Source organism: Engraulis encrasicolus, chromosome 9 (genome assembly GCF_034702125.1).
Source record: "Engraulis encrasicolus isolate BLACKSEA-1 chromosome 9, IST_EnEncr_1.0, whole genome shotgun sequence".
NCBI classification, from domain to species: Eukaryota; Metazoa; Chordata; class Actinopteri; order Clupeiformes; family Engraulidae; genus Engraulis; species Engraulis encrasicolus.
This window is the reverse complement of record NC_085865.1, coordinates 55,959,325-55,981,947: the sequence shown is the minus strand read 5'-3', so window position 1 is coordinate 55,981,947 and position 22,623 is coordinate 55,959,325. Positions and strand designations below refer to the sequence as shown.

Genomic DNA, 22,623 nt, shown 5'->3' with positions numbered 1-22,623 from the left:
AACCACAAGGCTTTATCACAAGATAAATGAGGTGTAATGAAGACCATTTTTCGTCTAAACTCCATTTTGACAAAATGGGTAGTTACTGCACTTTGCTTTTGTAGGGCAGCATTGAGGTCCTGATTTAGATGGGTCTAGCATAGAGACATCAACTGTATATAGGCTCTGCTTCAGCGGTGGGTCATCCAGAGGAGGATATAGGCTTTGCCTACAGTCAGAGCCGTACAGGAGTTCCATAAAAATGGGTGAACCAGGGGGGTGAGGATGGTGAAGGAGTACTGAGAGGGGTGCAGGTGTGGCGTGTCGTGGGTGATCCTGGAGAGTGAGAGGGCTGGGTGTGTGGGTCAAGATTATCAGTGCCCTCCTCTTGTACTGGGCCTTCTGAGGGAGGATTGAGAGGGATAGGAGAGTAGGAGTAGGGTTGTGATGGGGTGTCTCTTCACTGGGCGGACTGAGAGGCTTAAGGGTGTGTGCGTCATGATGGTGGTTAGAAGTTTCCCCGCCTTTCCAGAGCCCTCCCAGGCCTTCTGAGAGGGTTAGGGATGTGTATGATGTCATGGTTATGAGAGTCTCCCTCTCCTCACTGGGCCTTCTGAGGAAGCACAGAGGGGTGGGAGGGGTGTGTGTGTGTGTGTGTGTGTGTGTGTGTGTGTGTGTGTGTGTGTGTGTGTGTGTGTGTGTGTGTGTGTGTGTGTGTGTGTGTGTGTGTGTGTGTGTGTGTGTGTGTGGTGTAGGTTATGAGAGCCTCCCTCCTCTCTGGGTGGACTGAGAGGTGTAGGGGTGTCATGGTGGTGGTGGTTATGAGTGCCCCTCTTCTCACTGGGCCTTCTCCGTAGCCAGGGTTGCTGCACTGGCCGCCGCTGCTGCTGCTGCTGCTGCTGCTGCTGCCTCCCTCTCCCTCTGGCCCTCCTCTCTCCACCGTGAGTGCTTCTCCATGTTTCGCGCCGTCAGGGAGTCGTGCTGCTTCATCCCCTACACCACACACACAGTCACAGGATTATGCTGTAAATTATACACTGATTATACTGTAAATGCAGTCACAGGATGTGCTGTAAATTAAACTCGTTATACTGTAAACTAGTCCCAGGAACATGCTGTAAATACAGCACACACAGCCACATGGTTATATAATTTGTCTAGGCCAGTGGTTTTCCCTTTTTAAAGTAAATGCCCCCTGGACCTCATCATAAGCCTCCCAACGCCCCCTTGACCTCATGATAAGTCAGCCAACGCCCCACTTAGTATTGAAAGATAAAATGGACTAATGCCCCCTAATGGCAACTTAGCACAGTCCCCTCTCAGTGGTACCCTTATAATATAACAAGTATAATATAATACTTGTTTCCCCAGTATGACCATGCCAATGCAGGCTACAACAGTAGAAATAATATAATATAATATAATATAATATAATACAATATAATACAATATAATACAATATAATATAATATAATATAATATAATATAATATAATATAATATAATATAATATAATATAATATAATATAATATAAAAGTACCTGTTTGCCCAGTATGACCATGCCAATGCAGGCCATAATGGTGGCGGCCATCATGCCGTATGCCACCTTCACACGCATCCTGTTCCTCGCCGCGTCCAGCATCTCATACCTGCACACACACACACACACACACACACACACACACACACACACACACACACACACACACACACACACACACACACGCACACGCACAGAATATTGTAATCATTATTATTACCAGACTATTTCACACACACACACACACACACACACACACACACACACACACACACACACACACACACACACACACACACACACACACACACACACACACACACACACACACACTACTGTTACTCCCTAGAAGAAGAGATGTAAGATATCAATGATACCTTTCTGCTTCAGCAAAGATCAAATATTGTGTAGTGTTCCCTGTTAAAGCAAGCCGTAATGTCCTTTCTGCGATATTGGATTTACTCCGACACTGTGGACGTATAGTATTCTGTATCACACACGGATTGCTGCATGGGCCTACTGGTTCAAGAGTCAAGGGGGCACTGATGACTAGGTATCCAGATTATGTTAAAATCACACGCATAACAATTGTATTTTCACATTTTCTCCTTAAACATTTTGGGAACTTGCAGCACCCATGGAGGGGGGCCTTTCTTGTTGTCTGGCCCAGGGGCCCATGGAGTCATAATCCGTCCCTGCAGTGGACGTGTCTGTATCGGGCATCTGCTACTTTAGAGGAGGTCTGCGGGGATACACTGTTCTTTCATCCCCTCACAGATAAACAGAAAATCCATTTAGAAGTGAGCCACTTTGATCCAGCAGGGGATGGACAGACAGACCAACCGACAGACAGACAGACAAGAAATACAGATGGACAGTCAGACAGACAACTGACAGAGAGGGCTTGCTTAAAACTGCCTCTTACAGCTTATGGGTAAGGCTAAAGCCCTTTTTCGGACAGGACTAGTTTAATGGGGGGACCGCGGGTTAAGTAAGGGTTAACGTTCGGCGAGAAGGTCGCTACCGTGGAATAGCAGCACGACAGAGAGAATCTTTAGACCCCGACGCGGAGCGGAGGGGTCTTGTTCTCTCTGAAGTGCTGCTATTCCACAAAGCGACCGACTCGCCGAAAGTTAACCCGCTTATTATATGGATATACTTAAATGATTCACACATGGCGGGGACATTTCTTTAGGCCTATTTAATGTGAAGTAATGTCAAAAGATTGTTGCTGCGCAAAACAAAACAGTGCCGTTGTGGAACACCGCTAACAGCTAGGTAGCCAGGACACCAGCAGGTGTTGTCTATCACAGCAGCTGATTAGAGTCTTGTTGAAAAGTCGCTTTAGCAGTGAAAAGTCTTGTTGCCATTGACAGCGGTCTGTTATAGACCAACCCGTCCGTTATCGAAAAATAACAGACGTGCGAACGTTGGGGAGCCCAGTTGAAATGAATGGAGCATTCGACCGATGACGTCACAACCATATAATAAATAATAATAACAGGGAACTTCAGTCCCGTCCAAATGTGCCGTGTCTGTAAAGATAGAGTATGTCTGTAAACTTTGCTGACAGTTTCACCACCAGTGAAATGGTCCAGATAAATTACCCTAGGTAATACTAATCCTGTGCCAATGCGACCCCATGTTAAGATGCCTGGTTAAGTGCATGAAATACACATTATATCTAATCTCTCCAGTGCTTGCAAACATTACTATCGTCAAGTAAGCATTCCATTTTGTTTTAGGGAGTTATTTCAAACCATCTTCGCTGTCAAAATCAGGAACCAAGGCTGAACAAACTCTTCAGATACAACAACACAAATTCAGATGCATTAGAATGGATTCTGATGAGTTAGTAAACCAGCAGGCAATTACTAAAATGATTCAATGGGACCAAATGCCTCCATGGATTTGTAATAATAATGCTCAGGCATCAATGATATATTGTGGAGATGGCACACATGTGACGACAAGACTGCCACAGCGGTGCATGAAGAGTTACCCCTCCCACTTTCTGTTCGTTTACTGAGATATTTTAATCCAGTCCGATTCGGACATTTCTATTACCAACGTTCTGAGATAAAATCATATTACCCCATGTCCATACATAAAACTAGTCCCATCCCAATAGGGCTTATGACTCAAACTTAAAATTGAAAATGAAAAGAACTGTACAGTCGCAGCACCTGATCGGAGGGGTTTCCACATAGGTCACTGCGGACAAACAATGTGGATCAAGTACCACTCCAAAAACAAACAAGAACAAAAAAAGGTAAACAAGCACACTTAAAAGAGACACTAGAGGGTGGTCCGAGAGGTTGTGTAAACAGGAAATGCTGCTGCCTTCTGACAAAATCTCTGACCGGTCACACACACACACACACACACGCACACGCACACACACACACACACACACACACACACACACACACACACACACACACACACACACACACACACACACACACACACACACACACACACACACACACACACACACACAGTTTCCCAACCTTTTTGGTTTTGTGTACCCCCAAAGCCTTTTCGTAGTGCCATGAATATCCCCTAACTCGTGTTTACATCACTTTTTCTAATCCAATGTTGTACTATGTTTCATACATTTGTTAAAATTATTTTTTTTACAAGTACCCCCTGCAGTGTGCTCGCGTACCCCTAGTGGTACACGTACCCCTGGTTGGGAAACACTGCTCTAACACACACACACACACACACACACACACACACACACACACACACACACACACACACACACACACACACACACACACACACACACACACACACACACACACACACACACACACACACACACACACACACGCACACGCACACGCACGGACTTACGAGATAAATTCTGGGATCTGTTCGCGAGTTTTGAAGCGGCCGGACCACAGCAGTATCTTCTTGTCGAAGTCTGACGGCCGGTAGCCAGGCAATTTGAAGCCCAGATGTGACGCTGTAGCAAACAAAAACAAAACACATCGATGTTACATGGCATTATCTTAGCTGAGGCTTTTATCCAGGCAACTTACAGATATTACTGGAGCAATGTGGGGATAGGCCATGGAGGGACGGGAGGAAGGGATTGGTAAGGGTGGGGATTGAACCTGCAACCCTGTGAACTACAGTACAACGGCTGCCCCATGGCTGGTAACCCACAAGCGATGATGTCGTCATATCTCAAGATTCAAGATTCAAGATTAGTTTATTACGTCTTATTATAGGTTTGAAGCCTATAAAGAGTAAAAATTGTTGTGTTTTTGTGTCCTCAAAAAGATTAAAAATAAAAATAAAAAAAAGGGGGGGGGGGGAGTGCAAAGAAAGTGCCTTGTTGTCTTCAGCATGAATTCAGCAATCTAACTGCTTGGTGGAAGAAACTACTTTGGAGTCTGGTAGTATGAGATTTCAGGCTTCTGTACCGTTTCCCAGATGGTAACATAGTAAACAGTTCATGGTTGGGGTGACTAGGATCAGCCAATATTTTTTTAGCCTTCCTGATGCTTCTTCCCTCAAATAGCTCCAGTATGGAGGGTAAGTCACAGCCGCATATGTTCTGAGCTGTACGCACAACCCTCTGAAGAGCTCTCCTGTTGGCTTGAGAGCAGTTCCCATACCAAGCAATAATGGTCCCCGTCAGAATGCTCTCAATGGTGCCTCTGTAAAACGACCTCAGGATCTTGGGTCTCATCCCAAACTTTCTCAATCGTCTGAGGTGGTACAGACGTTGCTGGCTTTTTTTTACAATGCGCTGTGTGTGACTGTCCCAGGTGAGGTCTTCTGAGATGGTAACGCCAAGGAATTTAAAGTCTCTCACCCTCTCCACTGTCTCATCGTTGATGTTAATGGTTTTAAACTGGTGTTCTTTCCTCCTGAAGTCAACTATTAATTATTTTGTCTTGGACACATTCAGAGACAAGTTGTTTCCTCTGATGTTCTTCACAAGCCTTTCAAAACATTTACTCACGATGGGGGTGAGGGCCACAGGTCGCCAATTATTCAAGCTGGTGATTTGGTTTTTCTTAGGCACTGGAACAATGATAGATGATTTAAAGCTGCTTGGCACCACACACATGGACAGGGAGAAGTTGAAGATGTCTGTAAACACTCCAGCCAGTTGCTCTGAACACACTTTGATTACACGGCCTAGAATCAAACCATTACATTACATTAAATTACACTTACTGTACACTTAGCTGACGCTTTCATCCAAAGTGACTTACAGTTATTTCCAGACTATCAGTCCTTAGAGCAGTATGGGGTTACCTGCCTTGTGCAAGGGCATCTCAGCCATGGGGTGGAGTGGAGGGGTGGCATTCAAACCTGCAACCCTGTGATCTACAGTGCAACGCCCTAACCACAGCTGCCCCAATCCTGCCCCCCAACTGTAGATGCTTGGTGGTGTTTGTATTCTCCTTTCACACGCCCTTTGGCAGCCACTAAGAGCCACTGTAACCTCTACGTCCACTGGGGAAAAGCCTGAACTTTGTCCCACTTCAGCCAATGGGGATAAGAATGCTAAGCACACGCACACACATGCACACACACACACCATCATGTCCTCTCCATTATGCATCAGACAGTGTCATCTCAGACTAATGGACAGAAGCTACACCTAGTCAGATCATCAGATCACTGTCAGATCATCATCATGTATGAAACTCAATCATGTATTCATTTTATAGGAACTGAAGATGTCAAATAAACTCATTCATTCATTCATTTTTGTAATGCTACCAGATTTATCCAGACTGGGAATATCAGTAAAGAGGCAAGATGGCAATACTGACTTGGATGCAACATTCACTGTCCTGGTAGTTTTAATGGTAGCATGGATGGTGCGCGCGCGCACACACACACACACACACACAGGTGAGGCCAGGTTGATAGCTCACTACTAGGTATGGGTGGAGGCACGCACACACGCACACACGCACACACGCACACACGCACGTTGATAGCTCACTGCTAGGGGCAGGTGGATGCGCGCGAACGCACACGCGCGCGCACACACACACACACACACACACACACACACACACACACACACACACACACACACACCACACACACAACACACACACACACACACACACACACACACACACACACACACACACACACACACACACACACACACACACACACACACACACACACACGTGAGGCCAGGTTGCTGACTCACTGCTTGGTGCAGGTGGAGGTGTGGGAGGTGTGGGGGCCTTGGCCTCGGTGGCGCCCTCCACTGGCTTGTTGCACATGTTCCTCTTGCATGTGGACTCCACTGCCTGGCGCCGCCATTGCGCTGGAAAAACAAACACAGGAAATACAGGTGGTTTATAAGCAAGAAATGCAGTAAATACATAAAATACAGTACAGCTCACCTGACTCTCGCCAGATGAATGAGTGATGCCTTTCTCCACAAACATTCATCTGGAGCTATGCCACCAAGAGCTACAAAAACTGAGCAGAGAATCAGGCCAGAATACAGCTGGTTTATTGTCAATACAGATGGTTTAGAGCAGTGGTTCTTAACCTTTTTCTCAAACCCTTGGCTTCATCATAGCCTCCCAATGCCCCATTGACCTCATTATAAGCCTGCCAACACCCCCCTCAGTATTAAAAAATAAAATGGACTAATGCCCCCCTATGGCAATTAAGCACCGCCCCCTCTCATCTGTATCCTTCTCAACGCCCCCCGGCCGCTTAATTGGCTATGTGTGGTTCATGGCCAAAGTTGTGCCAGTTTACCAGTATATTACCCTGCAGGTGCCCTGCCTTAAGGCCCATTAAAATAACAGCAGAGCGGACATTTCTCCTGCCAGGGTACCCGACAGCCATGACATACTTAAGGGCACCTCTCCTGCCAATAGGTGAAAACCAGTCAGTTTATACTGAGTAATACAGGTGGTTTAGGCTATCCTGCCAGGGTAGGTTTGCCAGTGTACCGACCCCCCCAGTGATAACCATGTAGTTTAGGCCCAGAGCACACATACCCACTGTCATTAAACCTACACCTATGGCGTAGCTCCAGATGGATTTTGTGAAACAAGGTGAACCCTTTAATCTGGCAAGAGTTAGGTTATATCAAAGAGGGTAGATTAAAGAAAGAGGATTCAAACTCCGCCCACCCAATTCAAAAGTGTGTGTCACATCATGGTTAGGCTTGATACAACACGACCCCAGTTGGGTTATTAGTCTCTCTTCCATGTGTAGTCAGGGTCAATTTTCCCAAAAGATGAACCCTGAAGGCAAATCGTGTTAATTTTTGGTATACAACTGATTTAGGGGTATTCAAGGGTGCTGAATCCAAATCTGCTGTATACCGGACGCAAAAATGTACGGAAATGCCTCAAACGGGCAAAATCCAATATGGCCGCCAACACCAGGTTAAAATCTCGCAATCCCTTTTCTTTTTGACTAAACAAGGTATGAATGTGAAAATAAGACTTATTTTTATGTTTTCATATATGGGGAACCCCATTCTGTCATCAGATTTAAGGTCAGATTTGAAGAAAATGCTTATATAATTGGCTGGCAGCTTTTTTAAAACAGGTAGCCTCAGATTGTCAACGATTTTTTGCATTATGATCAAACTTTCAAGATCCACAGAAAATAATGTCTGATATCTTTGTGAAAACCAATACTACCAAAAACTGCACTGAACTGTCTACTTTTACCTGAAAAAAGAAGTTTGTGTCTACCTATTTCCATTCTTTAGTTACTGACAGTACAACATGGGATGACGCCTCCAAAAAAGCACTGATTTCTGACCCAAAAATAGTACACTTCTGTGTCCATATTTTTTCTTTCAGGACAAAGTGCCTTTTCATAGTGTTCATGTTTGGTATACAGCATTTCCATGGGTTTTGAAATATGCTCAATTCAAATCTGTCGTATACCAGGCTAAAAAATTCTATAATGCCTCAAAATGAAGGAATCCAATATGGCCACTGTCACCAGATATATACATATCTTTGATTAAACAAGGTGAACTCTTAAAAACATTATGTAACTATATGTTTTCTTTTCATACATGGGGAAATAATGTATGTAATCAAATTTAAAATTATAATCAAAGGTAGTCAGTGTAGTCAGGCAGTTCAGTGTAGTTTGAATTCATGTTTACAACCATTGTTTTTCATGCCAATTAACCGACAGGCTAATTTCTATTGAAATGTTTTGTCTATTTCAATTGCTTATGCACAATGAAATGTGTCTACCTCAGCCCACCTCTTCCATTATGACAGAACTATACACAGATAATCCTGTATGCCTGAATGTACCTTCATCTAATATGAATATCTAGCTGTGGGAAGTTATTGTCTGCTGATTTTATTGCCTTGCTTAGATTGAATCCTTGAACGGTAGAAAGGTGAAAGGTGGAACAAAAGACAGGTTTATGTCATTGTGAAATATTTACTTTCTTGATAGATAGGCTATTCCCAATCATTATCAAGCTCCTCCTCCTCAGTGATTTGTTATATGATATGTTTAGACACTACATAACACCATGCACTACATTGTAATTTTGCTGCAGATGTAGCGAAAGCAATGGAGTTGTTTTGCAGTCCTAGTCATAGTCTTTGCTATCTACATCAGAAGCCACACAATGACATGTGCCCCCACATTATCAAGTCAATGTACTGAGGCAGGATCACATACTACTCCACCCTGTCCTCCTGTCAGTCACTGAAACGGGATGGATGAAATTGAATGGGGCATTAGTCCCACTACTCCTGTATCTGCCATTCACAAAGCATGAAAAGACATCACAACTTGTGCTTGCCCCAAGGAGTGCCTCATCCTCCTCTGGATCTGCAAGAAGAGGCATGGAGTACATGGAGTCATTCAGTTGCTGCAAATTCACGATTCAAGATTCTTTTTATTCGGAAATTTGTCTTGGGCACACATAGCTGTCGCATTTAAGCAAACAACTCCTTCAAAATCACTGGAGAGGAGGAGAGGTGATTGAGAATAAGTTAACCTAGGGCTCTGACTTCTACTCCAAAGGGATTGGATCATAAGTGGGACAGTCAGAGCACACCCATAACCCTCGTGATGGTCAATATCACGCTGCCTTCCCCTTACTTGCACTTCACCCCCATGGTGTCCCTCACACAACTGTGCTTCCCCCATCCAGTGTGCTCCATCATCTAAGCTTCACCTATCACTTGGGGGCCTCACATGGGATTACAACTCACTCATGGGTGTGCCTCCCATGGCCACAAGGCAGCCATCACACTTCAGGCACTTTGGTCACTCCATCACGTACAGTAGATAACCTCTAATCCTTCGGATTCGCCCTGATCCCAAACCACAATGCTGTAGAACCAATCAGGATCACTGATGTTTCAGAGATGTGACATAGTCAAAATGTATGGTGGTGAGAAGTTAAATAAGTGAAAAAGCAGTTCTTTCAGCAACAATGGCTGCTCCAATGAGTCACTTTTCGAGTCTGTGAATAGTTAAAGCGCAGCTCAGACAAATGTGACACAAAATGTGTCATAAGTGCAAGGATTTCTTTAAAGAAATCCACTCTTTTGGACCTCTATGCCTATGGCGTAGCTCCAGATGGAAGTTGCTGTGGCCAGCAAAAGGTGGCAGTCTGGTATACAGAGAATAATTTCTGTATCTTTGAATGCAAAGAAAACCAAAGAGATAATTGCGGCCTTCAGGAGGCACACCTACAGGAGGAACAAACTTAGCCCCTCTCTAATCCTCCTGCTGCATCAACAGAGCTAAAACATTATCTAGGACAGCCTCCTAGCTGCTCTTTGCCTTGCTGTCATCTTGGTACAGGTGTGTCAAAGCAAGGACCAAACAACTCAACAAAGGGCCATAACCACATTTCACACATACATGCACCGAACGACCATTCATTGGTATCTCTCAATCCAATGATCTCTTTCCATCCATCTGGTGTTCTGCAATAGACTAATTGATACAGCACAACATATTGAACTGAGGTTTGAAGTACCGTAATACAGAATGAACACGAGCCATGTAAAATGGTTGTGTTTGCAGAGTGGGCCACCGCTACTGTAATATCTACATTGAGCAAGACAATTGATGCAATAACTTTTGGATACCAATGAGTATGACATGAGTACCAATAAATGAGTATGTCCTCTGTGTATATATTCACACACACACACACACACACACACACACCGTATGCACTCCCTGCTCTGTTCATGTTTTTTTTGGCACTACTAATTGTATATTCTGCTCACCTAAACTGTTTTGTGAATTAAATGTGTGCTCTGAAGTGTGTTGCTTTCTATCTCATTGAACATGTGCATAGTGACAAACACCATTCTATTCTATTCTATTCTATTCTAATATATTCTATTCTATTCTATTCTACACATCAGCTGGTCACTCAATCCTCCTTTATTCATAGATTGAATGAGCACATCAATAAAATTGGCAAACAGTGATTTCCATTGTAAAGTTGTATAAAAAGAATTATTTAGGCAGACTAGTGTGTGCACTTACTTTTATGGTTGAAAAGATGGGAGCATGGGAGGTGGTTTGAGATGGAAACATTTCATCATGGTATAATGCCTCATTATTGCCTGAGCAAGTACGTTGGTGTTCCAATAAGAATGTCTTCTCTGCCACACTTGTGTGTGTATGTACTCTCTCAATGTGTGGTCCATCTGAACATTGCCATGTTATGCTTGATTGTTATTTACATTAAGAGTGGCGACAGGGTGGGGATGACAGAGTGAATGTAGTGTATGTGGGTAGTAAGTGTTGTCTTTTCAGTGACAGTGTTCGTATTGTAATGGTCTCTACCGGGCGCCTATTTGAAAACAAGGTATGTTATCTAAGACCAATACATTTAATTAATGTCGAATTAAATTGAAATAGAGGAAATATTCCAATATAAATTATCCATTTATTAACAGTCTTAAACATGTATGCAGGTCTAAATCATGTCTTTTCATCCAAATCTTAAACCCGAGCACAGCAATGAATTCCCCATGTATGAAACCCTATAGCTGGTATAATATATTTAAGAGTTGACCTTGTTTAATCAAAGACATGTACTGTATGAGTGCGTCTTAATATGCGACCCTGCCTCCTCCACTTGCGCTTGTCTCCTCGTCCCGCCTCCTGGCCCCTCCTCCGTGGAGAAAACGATAAAGTTTCCCAGCTGTCAGCCTAGCCACAACAACTTTTGAGGGACTGTTTTTCATTCACCATCCCAATTGCAAATGAGAAAAAGACTCTACAATTGAGCTTTTGCAAGATATTGAAATAAAATGCTGTTGTCAGTGATGTCATCATGACGAGAAGCAAGTGGAGGAGGCAAGGTCGCATATTAAAACGCACTCTATATCTCTGGTGACGGCAGCCATATTGGATTCCTTCATTTTGAGGTTCTATGGGATTTTTTTGAGCCTGGTATACAGCAAATTTGAGTTAAGCATCTTTCAAAACCCATGGAAATACTGTAAACTAAACATGAACACTAAAAAGACACTTTATCCTGGAAGCAAAAATATGGACACAGAGAAGTGTAGCATTTTTGGGTCAAAAACAGTGCTTTTTTGGTGGTGTCGTCCCATGTTCTACTGCCAATAACTAAAGAATGGAAATAGGTAAACTCACACTTCTTTTTTCAGGTGAAAGTAGACAGTTCAGTGCAGTTTTTGGTAGTATTGGTGTTCACAAAGACATCAGACATCATTTTCTGTTGATCTTGAAAGTTTGATCATAATGTTAAAAATCGTTGACAATATGAGGCTGCCTGTTTTAAAAAGCTGCCAGCCAATTATATAAGCATTTTCTTCAAATCTGACCTTAAATCTGATGACAGAATGGGGTTCCCCATATATGAAAACTTAAAAATAAGTCTCATTTTCATATTCATACCTTGTTTAGTCAAAAAGAAAAGGGATTGCGAGATTTTAACCTGGTGTTGGCGGCCATATTGGATTTTGACAGTTTGAGGCATTTCCGTAAATTTTTGCGCCCGGTATACAGCAGATTTGGATTCAGCACCCTTGAATACCCCTAAATCAGTTGTATACCAAAAATTAACATGATTTGCCTTCAGGACCTTAAATAAGCACATTTTCTGAAATTCTGCCTAGACGTATAGTTGCACAGTGCTTGTCATATATTTTGTTGGGTCTGTGCGTGTCTTCTGCTTCAAGTGGAAGTAGCCAATTTAATATGTGACAATTGTATGACATAAAACCGAGGTGAGAGGTGCATGTTCCCAAAAGAACATCTGTTAGGTCGTGCTGGAATACAATCAAACAATCCCTAACAGTAAGGCAGGAGGCAGACAAAACTATTTCTGAGACCAGTCAACGGGACTTGGCATGAAGAACTTTCAGTGGTTCAGACAGAGCAACGCTGGCTTTGACAGGGTCGAGGTTCACAGGAAAGCGTTTAGGCACTTCTGCATGGTCAGAATGATTCTTTCAAACTTAAAACTTGGTAAGGTGGTGTATAGATGACACACAAGTCTGTTATAGCTCGCTGGGTTAGGACGCCCGAAAATGCGTCATGCACACGATTTCATCTCAATGATAATGACAACAACAACTCTACAGTTTGGCATGAACAACAATCATCTGACTTTCAGCACGCACGCAGTTCAATTGAGACACGGGCCCACAAATAGCGTACACGTCCCAATGGTTAACACACGATAGCTAGTAAGCTGGCTAGCTCAACCTGGGATCAACACAAGGAAGAAGAGACACAGTGTACTCACCCAGCAAACTGTGCAGAGGACGCGATCTAACGACTGAATTGAACAGCATGATTGACGTCTGGTGTTTTCCGATGAAGTGATACGGATCTGTTAGGCCATGTCGCGTCCAATGCTCCTGTTTACCACCGTGTAAGTTTGTCTGATGGTGCTGTTGAATGTCAACGAGTTGCAGTCAGCAGTGACACCTCTGTTGTTTCATACATAACAGTGGCGATAGGACCTCTTGCGAGAGGGGGCGTGTCCGATGTGCCTGTCCTTACTAAGATACAGTAATCAAATGCTAATCCAAAATTGCACTGCACATCCCAAATACATTGTATATTTCAGCACAAAACAAAACCATACAAAAGCCAAGAACTTTTGGTTTGACACAACTGATCATATCAACGAATGTACGAATATCTAGCATAAATGTTGCATAAGTGCATTTTGTGTTTTCCCATCACCATACATTACGACTGCAGCCCATGGGGAAAGGTTGTCTGGGATAAATACATCAAGACAATGCACTGAAACATTGCTGAGCTTTGAAGGCCCTGAAAGTTTTTTTTGTTCAGGCATTCGCCAGGCCAGATATGATTTTCCTGTCGCGCGCTTGGACCCCTCAGTCCAGTATGGCGGCGCCCAGTGGCACACTGAACTGTGAGGACTTCTCAATGTTTCAGGTAAAGCTGCACCGACACACACCAGCAACACTTTCCGAGGCATTAAGAGACTGATATTGTTCATTTAAAAGCATTTCGCTCAATCATCTGACGTGCCATCTCGTTACATTAGTCTCATGTGCAAAACGAGTGACCCTCACCAGTCCAGCCGCAGTCAGTAGCCTAGCTGCCAACTTGCTTCAGTCATTGAGATCAATGTTCGCCAACCTCTATGTGTAGTCACAGACTTGTGTCTGTGCGGCTGTGGCGTCAGCCGTGTAGTAAGCTGCATTCGGAGAGTCAACTTGTGAAGACAAGACAAAACGAAACATTGAATCGAATAGCTGCTGGGTCTTCTTTTGAGTTGACATGTGCATACTTTTGCTGTACACACACGCTTGCTTAACACGGCCTTGTTAAAAGTACATGTGATGCATGTAATGAGTAGGTCTAATGTTTGTGCGTAACTTGCACTTGCAGACATGTGCATGCTTTCTGACCAATAATTTCTCCTGGAGTTTGCATGTCATCTCTCTTTAAGTTTATCATGTGTCATGTGTTTTGAAAGTTCAAGCAACAGTATCTTTGCTGATTTCAATTTTTTTTAATGAAAAGTTCATGGCCAAGGCCAAATTATCAAATGCATGCCCTGATACACTATGCGTCATTGGCATTTTCAGTAGCAAAAAGCAGGGTTGTGCAACCTCAACTAATGCCAGTTTTGTATGGATCACATTATTATTATTATTATTATTATTATTATTATTATTGTTATTAGAATTATTAGCATTATTATTCTTATTATTTGCTGGATTGTATACATTCACCGACCACTGTACTACTATGCACACCTGTCCGACTGCTCATTGATGCAAATTTCTAATTAACCGATCACATGGTGGGATCTCAATGCATTTGTGAAAGTGAAAAGTGAGTGAAAGCCCATTGGGAAACTCCATCTCCCGTCATTGTGATACAGCACTCCATAGCCTGTCCTGTGCAAGGGGGCAGCCCTCAATGGCGCCCCTAGGGAGCAGTGCGGCGGGACGGTACCATGCTCAGGGTACCTCAGTCATGGAGGAGGATGGGGGAGAGCACTGGTTTATTACTCCCCCCACCAACCTGGCGGGTCGGGAGTCGAACCGGCAACCTTTGGGCTACAAGTCGGACACCCTAACCGCTTACCCATGACTGCTGACTTTGGGCATGTAGACAGGGCGAAGAGTCAAGACGTTCTGATGCAGTTCAAACCGAGCATCAGAATGGTGTAGAAAGATGACATAAGTGCCTTTGAGCATGATCTAGTTGTTGGTTTATCATTTAACCATGCTCTTAGTATACCCCCCCCCAGTAGGTCTTTGATGTGTTGAGAGTGCTGGATGACCATATCAATTGGTGTTGTTTAATGTATACTGGGAAATTTGAGTTGTTCCTACGTTCTAAGGCCAAAGCCCTCTTCAAGTTGGGTGGAAAACTGGGTGAAAATAGAAAACAGAAAACGCAACAACTTGACAATGTTTGTGTTGTTTACTATTTATGTTTGTGTTCATGTCACCATTGTCCACTAGGAGGTCCTGAGGGCAATGCGTACTATAGACGACCGCATCGTCCACTCGCTCAACACCACCGTGCCGACCGCCTCCTTCTCTGGCAAAGTGGACGCCACACAGACCTGCAAGGACCTCTACACATCTGTAAGTCATGGCAAGGGATTGTGTGTGTGTGTGCACGGGTGTGTGTGTGTGTGTGTGTGTGTGTGTGTGTGTGTGTGTGTGTGTGTGTGTGTGTGTGTGTGTGTGTGTGTGTGTGTGTGTGTGTGTGTGTGTGAGAGAGAGAGAGAGTGAGTGATGGAGAGTTCATGCCTGAGTATCTTTGCAACTGATACATTTGTGTCTATGGAAACTCAATTTTGAATTGTGGGCACAAATAAAGAAGTAAACTGTGTGTGTGTGTGGGGGGGGGGTACTCTGTTGTGGATGACGGAGACGTCTGCTGTGCTATACTTGTTTAATTGAATGTTACATATTAATATTATTGTATTATCTATTAATTATAATATATTATTTATAGTTAATCGAGGCCCACAGTAGCCGGGACCGAGCTATCAAGGCCTGTATAGCAGAGACATCTGCCGCCCTCGGACACCTGAGGGAGCAGAGGGCTAAGGACTCCGACAACCTGACACTCATCAAGCAACTCAGGAAAGAGCAGACCAAGGTAGGGCAGGGGGAACAGTTAAACCCACTATCCATATACCCTGTAACTCAGGAAAGAGCCGAAGAGGGTGAGGCTGGCAGAACAGTTAAACCCACTATCCATATACCCTGTAACTCAGGAAAGAGCCGAAGAGGGTGAGGCTGGCAGAACCGTTAAACCCACCATACACCCTTTGACTTAGGAATGATCAAAACAGAATAAGGAGAACAGTTAAACCCACCATATACCTGGCCCTGCCGTAGCTCAAGAGGTAGGGCACTGCTCTGCTACACTGGTGACCCGGGTTCGATTCCGGCCCAGGTCCTTTGCCCAACCCTTCCCCGTCTCTCTCTCCCCGTTTGCTTCCTGTCTCTTGTGTCCTATCACAAATAAAGGCCCAAAAAGTCCCCAAAAATAACACTGGCAAAAATAGCAGGCCCATTAAAATCCACCATATACCTTTTAAACTTGGTAAAGAGCGGACCCATTGCCCCTGTATCTTTTTTTTAAATGTTGAGGTCAATGTAAAATCAAGGGAAATATGTTTTTTGTTTTCATTTACTTTATCCAATCAAATTGTTTCGTTACTGCCCCAGTGTTGATTTTTTTATTGCCACTCAGGAAAGAAAAGACCAAAGTAATACCTCCCAATTTCCTCCAGGGGGCAGTGTGAGGCTGGGGAATTCAGAGCCATGTACCTCAGCGTATGTACAGCTCCCATGGGGTTTTATTACCTTTGCCAGAAGGTTATGTTTTGCCCGCCGTGTATTTATTTATTTGTGAATATGTCTGTTTGTTTGTTTGTTTGTACTTCGTATAACTCAGTCAAAACTGAGCCGATTTTTATGAAATTTAGTGGGATGATTGGTCATGACCCAAGGGATAATCGATTAGTTTTTGGGAGTGATTGGGTCAAAGGTCAAAGGTCAAGGTCACGAAAAGGTCAAAAACGTAAATTGAGCCGATTTTTATGAAATTTAGTGGTATGATTGGTCATGACCCAAGGAACAATCGATTACTTTTTGGGAGTGATTGGGTCAAAGATCAAAGGTCAAGGTCAAGGTCACGAAAAGGTCAAAAACATAATTGAGCTGATTTTTATGAAATTTAGTGGGATGATTGGTCATGACCAAAGGAACACTCGATTACTTTTTGGGAGTGATTGGGTCAAAGGTCAAGGTCACGAAAAGGTCAAAAACGTAAATTGAGCCGATTTTTATGACATTTAGTGGGATGATTGGTCATGACCCAAGGAACAATCGATTACTTTTTGGGAGTGATTGGGTCAAAGGTCAAGGTCAAGGTCACGAATAGGTCAAAAACGTAAATTGAGCCGATTTTTATGAAATTTACTGGGATAATTGGTCATGAACCAAGGAACAATCGATTACTTTTTGGGAGTGATTAGGTCAATGGTCAAGGTCAAGGTCACGAAAAGGTCAAAAAAAAAATTATTTGCCAAGCACTATATGCCAGAACAACGTGTGCATGCTGAATTGAATAAGAGGTCAAGACTGGGCCAAAAATGTAATATTACGATATTCCGGTCCCATTTAAATGAAACTAACACCAAAATTTGGAGAATGTTATGCCCCACACTCTAAAGATGACCAGAAAAAAATAAGTGGCGTAGGCGAAGGTTTGCGCTCTACCGAGTGCCCATTCTAGTTTCTGGTGCGTTAGAATGTCCATACCACCAAAGCACCAAAACGTGCCATGGAAATCTACAGTATGGGGTATATTGAAGAGTGAAGTGTGGGTCACCAGATCAACAAGCAAGACCAACTGACACAGCAAAGCATCAACAATATCTGGGCTTCCATAACTCCCATGCAGTGCTTCTGCCATTGAATTCGATTCAGAAAGTAAAAACCGCTACCACAAACATGATCCAACCACCTCTGAATCAGCTGAGTTCGTAACTCGGGTAGATCAGTTTCTAAGTCAAGTCACCATTGTTGGAAGGAAACTCTGACAGGGTTTTTACTTCTGTTTTTGTGTTGACATAAGACTACTTACTATATACTAAGGCAATCCTGGTGTTTATTTGGCATTGTTTGTGATTTTTTTTTAAATTTGTGTTTGCAGTTAAAACTGATGCAATCAGAATTGAATGTTGAGGAAGTAGTCAACGACCGGAGCATGAAGGTAAGATAACTAGCCGCACACACGTGCACACACACACACACAACCAGAGCATGAAGTTAAGATAACTAACTATAATCTCACAAGCACACTATTGCACTTTATTAAACTTGTGTTTGTTCTATTTTAACTCCAGTTAACACTATTCATGTCATGTATACGTTAATTCCGCTTTTAAAAAAAACTATTCTGGTTGTTCCACACATGATCGTTGCTACGCAATGTGCATCCTTATGCATTCTCTGTCCAATCAAAATGCTTTCTGATCCTGAGACGTTTACTCAGAATTAAATGAATGAGCATAATGTAAACTCGACGTAGAATTAATTTCAATTCTGACCTATTTCATTTTGAATTATTTTTTTGTTTGGAATGAAAAACATAATGTAAATGTGGCCATTGCCTGACAATTTTGTGTGGGCTGTTTGTTCTGTGTCACCTCTATATTCTTCCCCGCAGGTGTGTATCTTCTACTATACAGCTATTGTAATGTGTCTTCTTCTCGGCAGGTGTTTGTCGAAAGGTGCCGTATCCACTACAACCCTCCCAAGGTTCAGTGAGGATCTCCTCGCAACCTGATTGGCCAAGGGGGGCAGCCAGCAGGTCACATGACCTGGACAGCCCTGACCTGAGATGAGCCAATAGAAGCCAAGCTGTGAGGATGATACCGTGTCTCAAAGACCGAAAGACCTCTGGGCCGTCTGTGCCCCCCTCCTCCACCCATCCACACACACACACACACACACACACACACACACACACACACACACACACACACACACACACACACACACACACCACTATGACTGCCTCCATAACCAGCTGATGTAATGTTGTGTGAGAGATGTCTGGCCCATCGAACGTGTATGTATCTCAATGGTCTGGCAAACCGTAGTCATCAGCCCACTACCCATCTCTGTTTCCATTTGTTTTGTTACTCAGACATGTACAAAATGGATTTTTTTAAGAAAATGAATTGTTCTCTTTTCCAGTGACAGTATGGTGTCTTTTTTTGTCGGTTTGACAAAGCAGAGGATTTTGAGAATTCATAATTAACAGAAACTAAATCGAAGTGATGTAATGCTCTTGTGTTGGCTTTACCGGGGTATTGTCAAGATTAAAGATGGTCTAAGCCAGTGAGTTCCCAAACTTTACCATGACACTGCCCCTATATACCAGTAGATTCCAACCAATGCTCCCCTGACATGGCCGTGCTACACTACACAGTTCACTGCCTTCAATGGAGTTGGTGCATCCCAAAATCCAAAGATAACAGGAAACATATTAAATATAGGCCTTTTACAGTAGTTACAATAGATCCTCCATCAAAGACACATTATAGGCGAGTACATTTAGGTTTAACCCCCAAAAAATTGATACAAGAGGTTTTTCCATGGGTTCTATTACTATTGGACCTGCTAAATGACATACTAAAAATCTAATAAAATCTGACTAGGAAATTTTCAACATTGCTGCCAGAGGCTTATTATAAGCATAGAGGATCGATGTTGGAAGGGTCTAGAGACACTCCAGGTGAATAGGCAAAAATGTTAAGCTTGCTGAGATTACCATGAAACTTAACCCAGTGATTACTCACATGTGTGGAAAAAAATGTATTGCAAGTTTTCTGAAATGTTTTTTAATATGGTATTTAGACTATATCCAGGCCACTTTATTAGAATAGCATTTCCATAATTCCATCAATAATGTTGAACTGTCATGGATTGTATATGCATGACCCAGTTTTTTAACTATTCCAATCATTAAATTGTTTATTTTTATATATTTTGGTCTTCTAGCTCAAAAAACCCATGAATTGGGGAATTCGCATTATTAGAATATTGTAATAAAATCACATTTTTCTTCATCAAAATTCGGGTCACATCAGATCAGTTGAAATGTGGCACTTTCCACATAACATGCAATGTTCAATACTTAGTTAGGACTCTCTCTGTCTTAATAACGGCCATGATGCGTTTAACATTGAAGTCAATGGCAGAAACAGTGCATGGGAGTTATGGAAGCCCAGATATCCTTGATGCTTTGCTGTCAGCTGTTCTTGTTTGTTGACCCGGTGTCCCACTTCACTCTTCAATATACCCATGGTATAGATTTCCATGCCACGTTTTGGCGCTAACTCGTGACTTTAATTCTAAATCACCAGAAATGAAACCCCTTAAACTGGTGAGTTAGCGTGAAAACGTAGCATGGATATCTACGGGTATATTGAAGAGTGAAGTGTGGGCAGTCTGCTGGTGATCCCAGCCATGATATCAAGCTCAATATGAACTTTTTGCTACTGTTGCCTCAAATAAAGCCACAAGAAACCTAGGTGTCATTATTGATGACCATCTATCGTTCTCTGAGCGCATAGCCTCAGTTTCCCAGTCATGTCGCTTCTCACTGTTCAACATACATAAAATCAGACTGTACCTGACCTAAATGACTCACCTTCTGGTATTGTCCATCTGACCTGAACTACTGCAACTCCCTCTTGACTGGTCTTCCAGCTTGTGCAATAAGACCTTTGCAAATGTCACTGCATGTCACTCCTCATGCCTAAATTGAATACAAGGCCCTGACCCTTGCATACAAAACTACAACAGGCCCTGCTCTGGCTTACCTGATAGCTATGCTAAAGTCCTATGTTCCTTTCAGGACATTACCTTCCTCCAGTACCAACTGTTTCACCTTGCCTTCTACGTACACAAGTAGGGGCTCCTGTCTGTTCAGTTCAGCTGCTGAAAGACCCAAAACACCCAGTGACACCATGATTCCTCACTGATGATGTGCCCTGACAAATATCTACCCTAACAGCACTCCAACCAAACAGATCCTGAAAACATGCCATACAGGTGATTATGTTAATTCATGCCAATAGTGCAAATACCATGACATAGGGAAGTTAAACAATACAAGGAAGTTGGCACCAGGCAGTTTTGACAAATTGCTGACAAAAAATATTAACATACACAACATTTCTGGGTTTCCAATATAAAAGAAATAGGTATTTTGATGTTAGCTAGTAATAATCATGTAATAACTTTTATTTAAAAACTTCCATCTCGAAAATGACCCCTTTCCTGAAGTTAGACTTTCTTAGATTTTTAGTATGTTAGTAAGGACACCTAGATATATTGAAATCAGTTGAAAAACCTTATGTATCAATTTTTGGGGTATTTGTTGGATTTTGGCCATAGATGTACTCGACTATTAGTTTACTAGTATAATACAGTTCTTAATGGGAATATTGTTTAGTTTATTTTCACTACTTACGTTTATTATTTGATTATTACCTCCGCCAAGGAGATTATGTTTTCAGTCGCGTTTGTCTGCCTGTCTGACTGACTGTTTTGTTTGTGTGTTTTTCAGCAGGATAACTCAAAAACTCATGAATTGATTTAGATGAAACTTTGTGGAGTCCAAGGAACAAGTGATTAAAATTTGGTGGTGATCCGGATCACAAACCAAAACCAGGATGTTTTAAAAGTTTCTTCACCATTGGTAGCATAAAAATCTAGACACCCCAAGTGACCGCACATTGAATTGCAGGACAGGACGAATTTTGACATTCCAGTTTCTAACTCCACTAAAGAAGGCAGAAATAAAATAGGGTGTAACATAGTCAAATGTTACCTTGGCGGAGGTCTGCACTCTTCAAGTGCATTTCTAGTTTATTTTGTTTAGCTATCATTTTCCTGCCCACCTGCCCCCACTTTGAATTACCACTGGTCTAAGCTTCACTTTATGTAATACATACAGTACATATGGTTGCATAACATACTTAAGCTTTCTAAGAACAAGGGTGAGCTGTGTGGGCAGTGATCAAATCTTTATTTGCCTTTATGTGTGTTGCTTCCTGGCTCCTCCTCTCTCCTCCTCTCTGAGGTGTGACGGGGGGCCTTTCACAGCCGTTTATGCAGCATTTGGGTTTGATTCAATATTCAAGGTTCTTTTTATTTGTATTCGACATGCACATAGCTTACACTTAACACAGTACTTACTTAAAGTGCATACCTAGTGTGGGCTCATACCTGTACATACACACACGCATACATACACGCATACATACATACATACATACATACATACATACATACATACATACATACATACATACATACATACATACATACATACATAGGCTACATACATACATACATACATACATACATACATACAGTATATCACGAAAGTGAATACACCCCTCACAGTTTTGCAGATGTTTGAGTATATCTTTTCATAGGAAAGCATTACAGAAATGTAACTTTGACACAATGATTAGTGACCTTTTAACAACATATTTAACCGCTTAAATTTCTTGTTCACTCAGAAAAAAACAAAATACAGCCATTAATGTT

At 42.6% G+C, this 22,623-nt stretch overlaps 2 protein-coding genes across 2 annotated transcripts; one reads left to right on the top strand and one right to left on the bottom strand.

Annotated features, from left to right (window-relative positions):
* Nucleotides 1–735: 735 nt before the first annotated feature.
* fam162a (family with sequence similarity 162 member A) lies at nt 736–13,489 on the bottom strand. The gene is made up of 5 exons (XM_063207471.1): nt 13,278–13,489; nt 6,723–6,842; nt 4,385–4,496; nt 1,520–1,628; nt 736–972 (listed from the first exon to the last, which is right to left on the bottom strand). Exons 1-5 carry the CDS (start codon nt 13,324–13,326, stop codon nt 817–819), a joined length of 546 nt encoding a protein of 181 aa, XP_063063541.1. The 5' UTR covers nt 13,327–13,489; the 3' UTR covers nt 736–816.
* Nucleotides 13,490–13,851: 362 nt separating this feature from the next.
* On the top strand, nt 13,852–19,259 carry mix23 (mitochondrial matrix import factor 23). The gene is made up of 5 exons (XM_063206267.1): nt 13,852–13,942; nt 15,490–15,615; nt 15,992–16,138; nt 18,206–18,265; nt 18,772–19,259. The coding sequence occupies exons 1-5, from the start codon at nt 13,853–13,855 to the stop codon at nt 18,820–18,822; spliced, it is 474 nt and encodes a 157-aa protein (XP_063062337.1). The 5' UTR covers nt 13,852; the 3' UTR covers nt 18,823–19,259.
* The last annotated feature ends 3,364 nt before the right edge of the window (nt 19,260–22,623 follow it).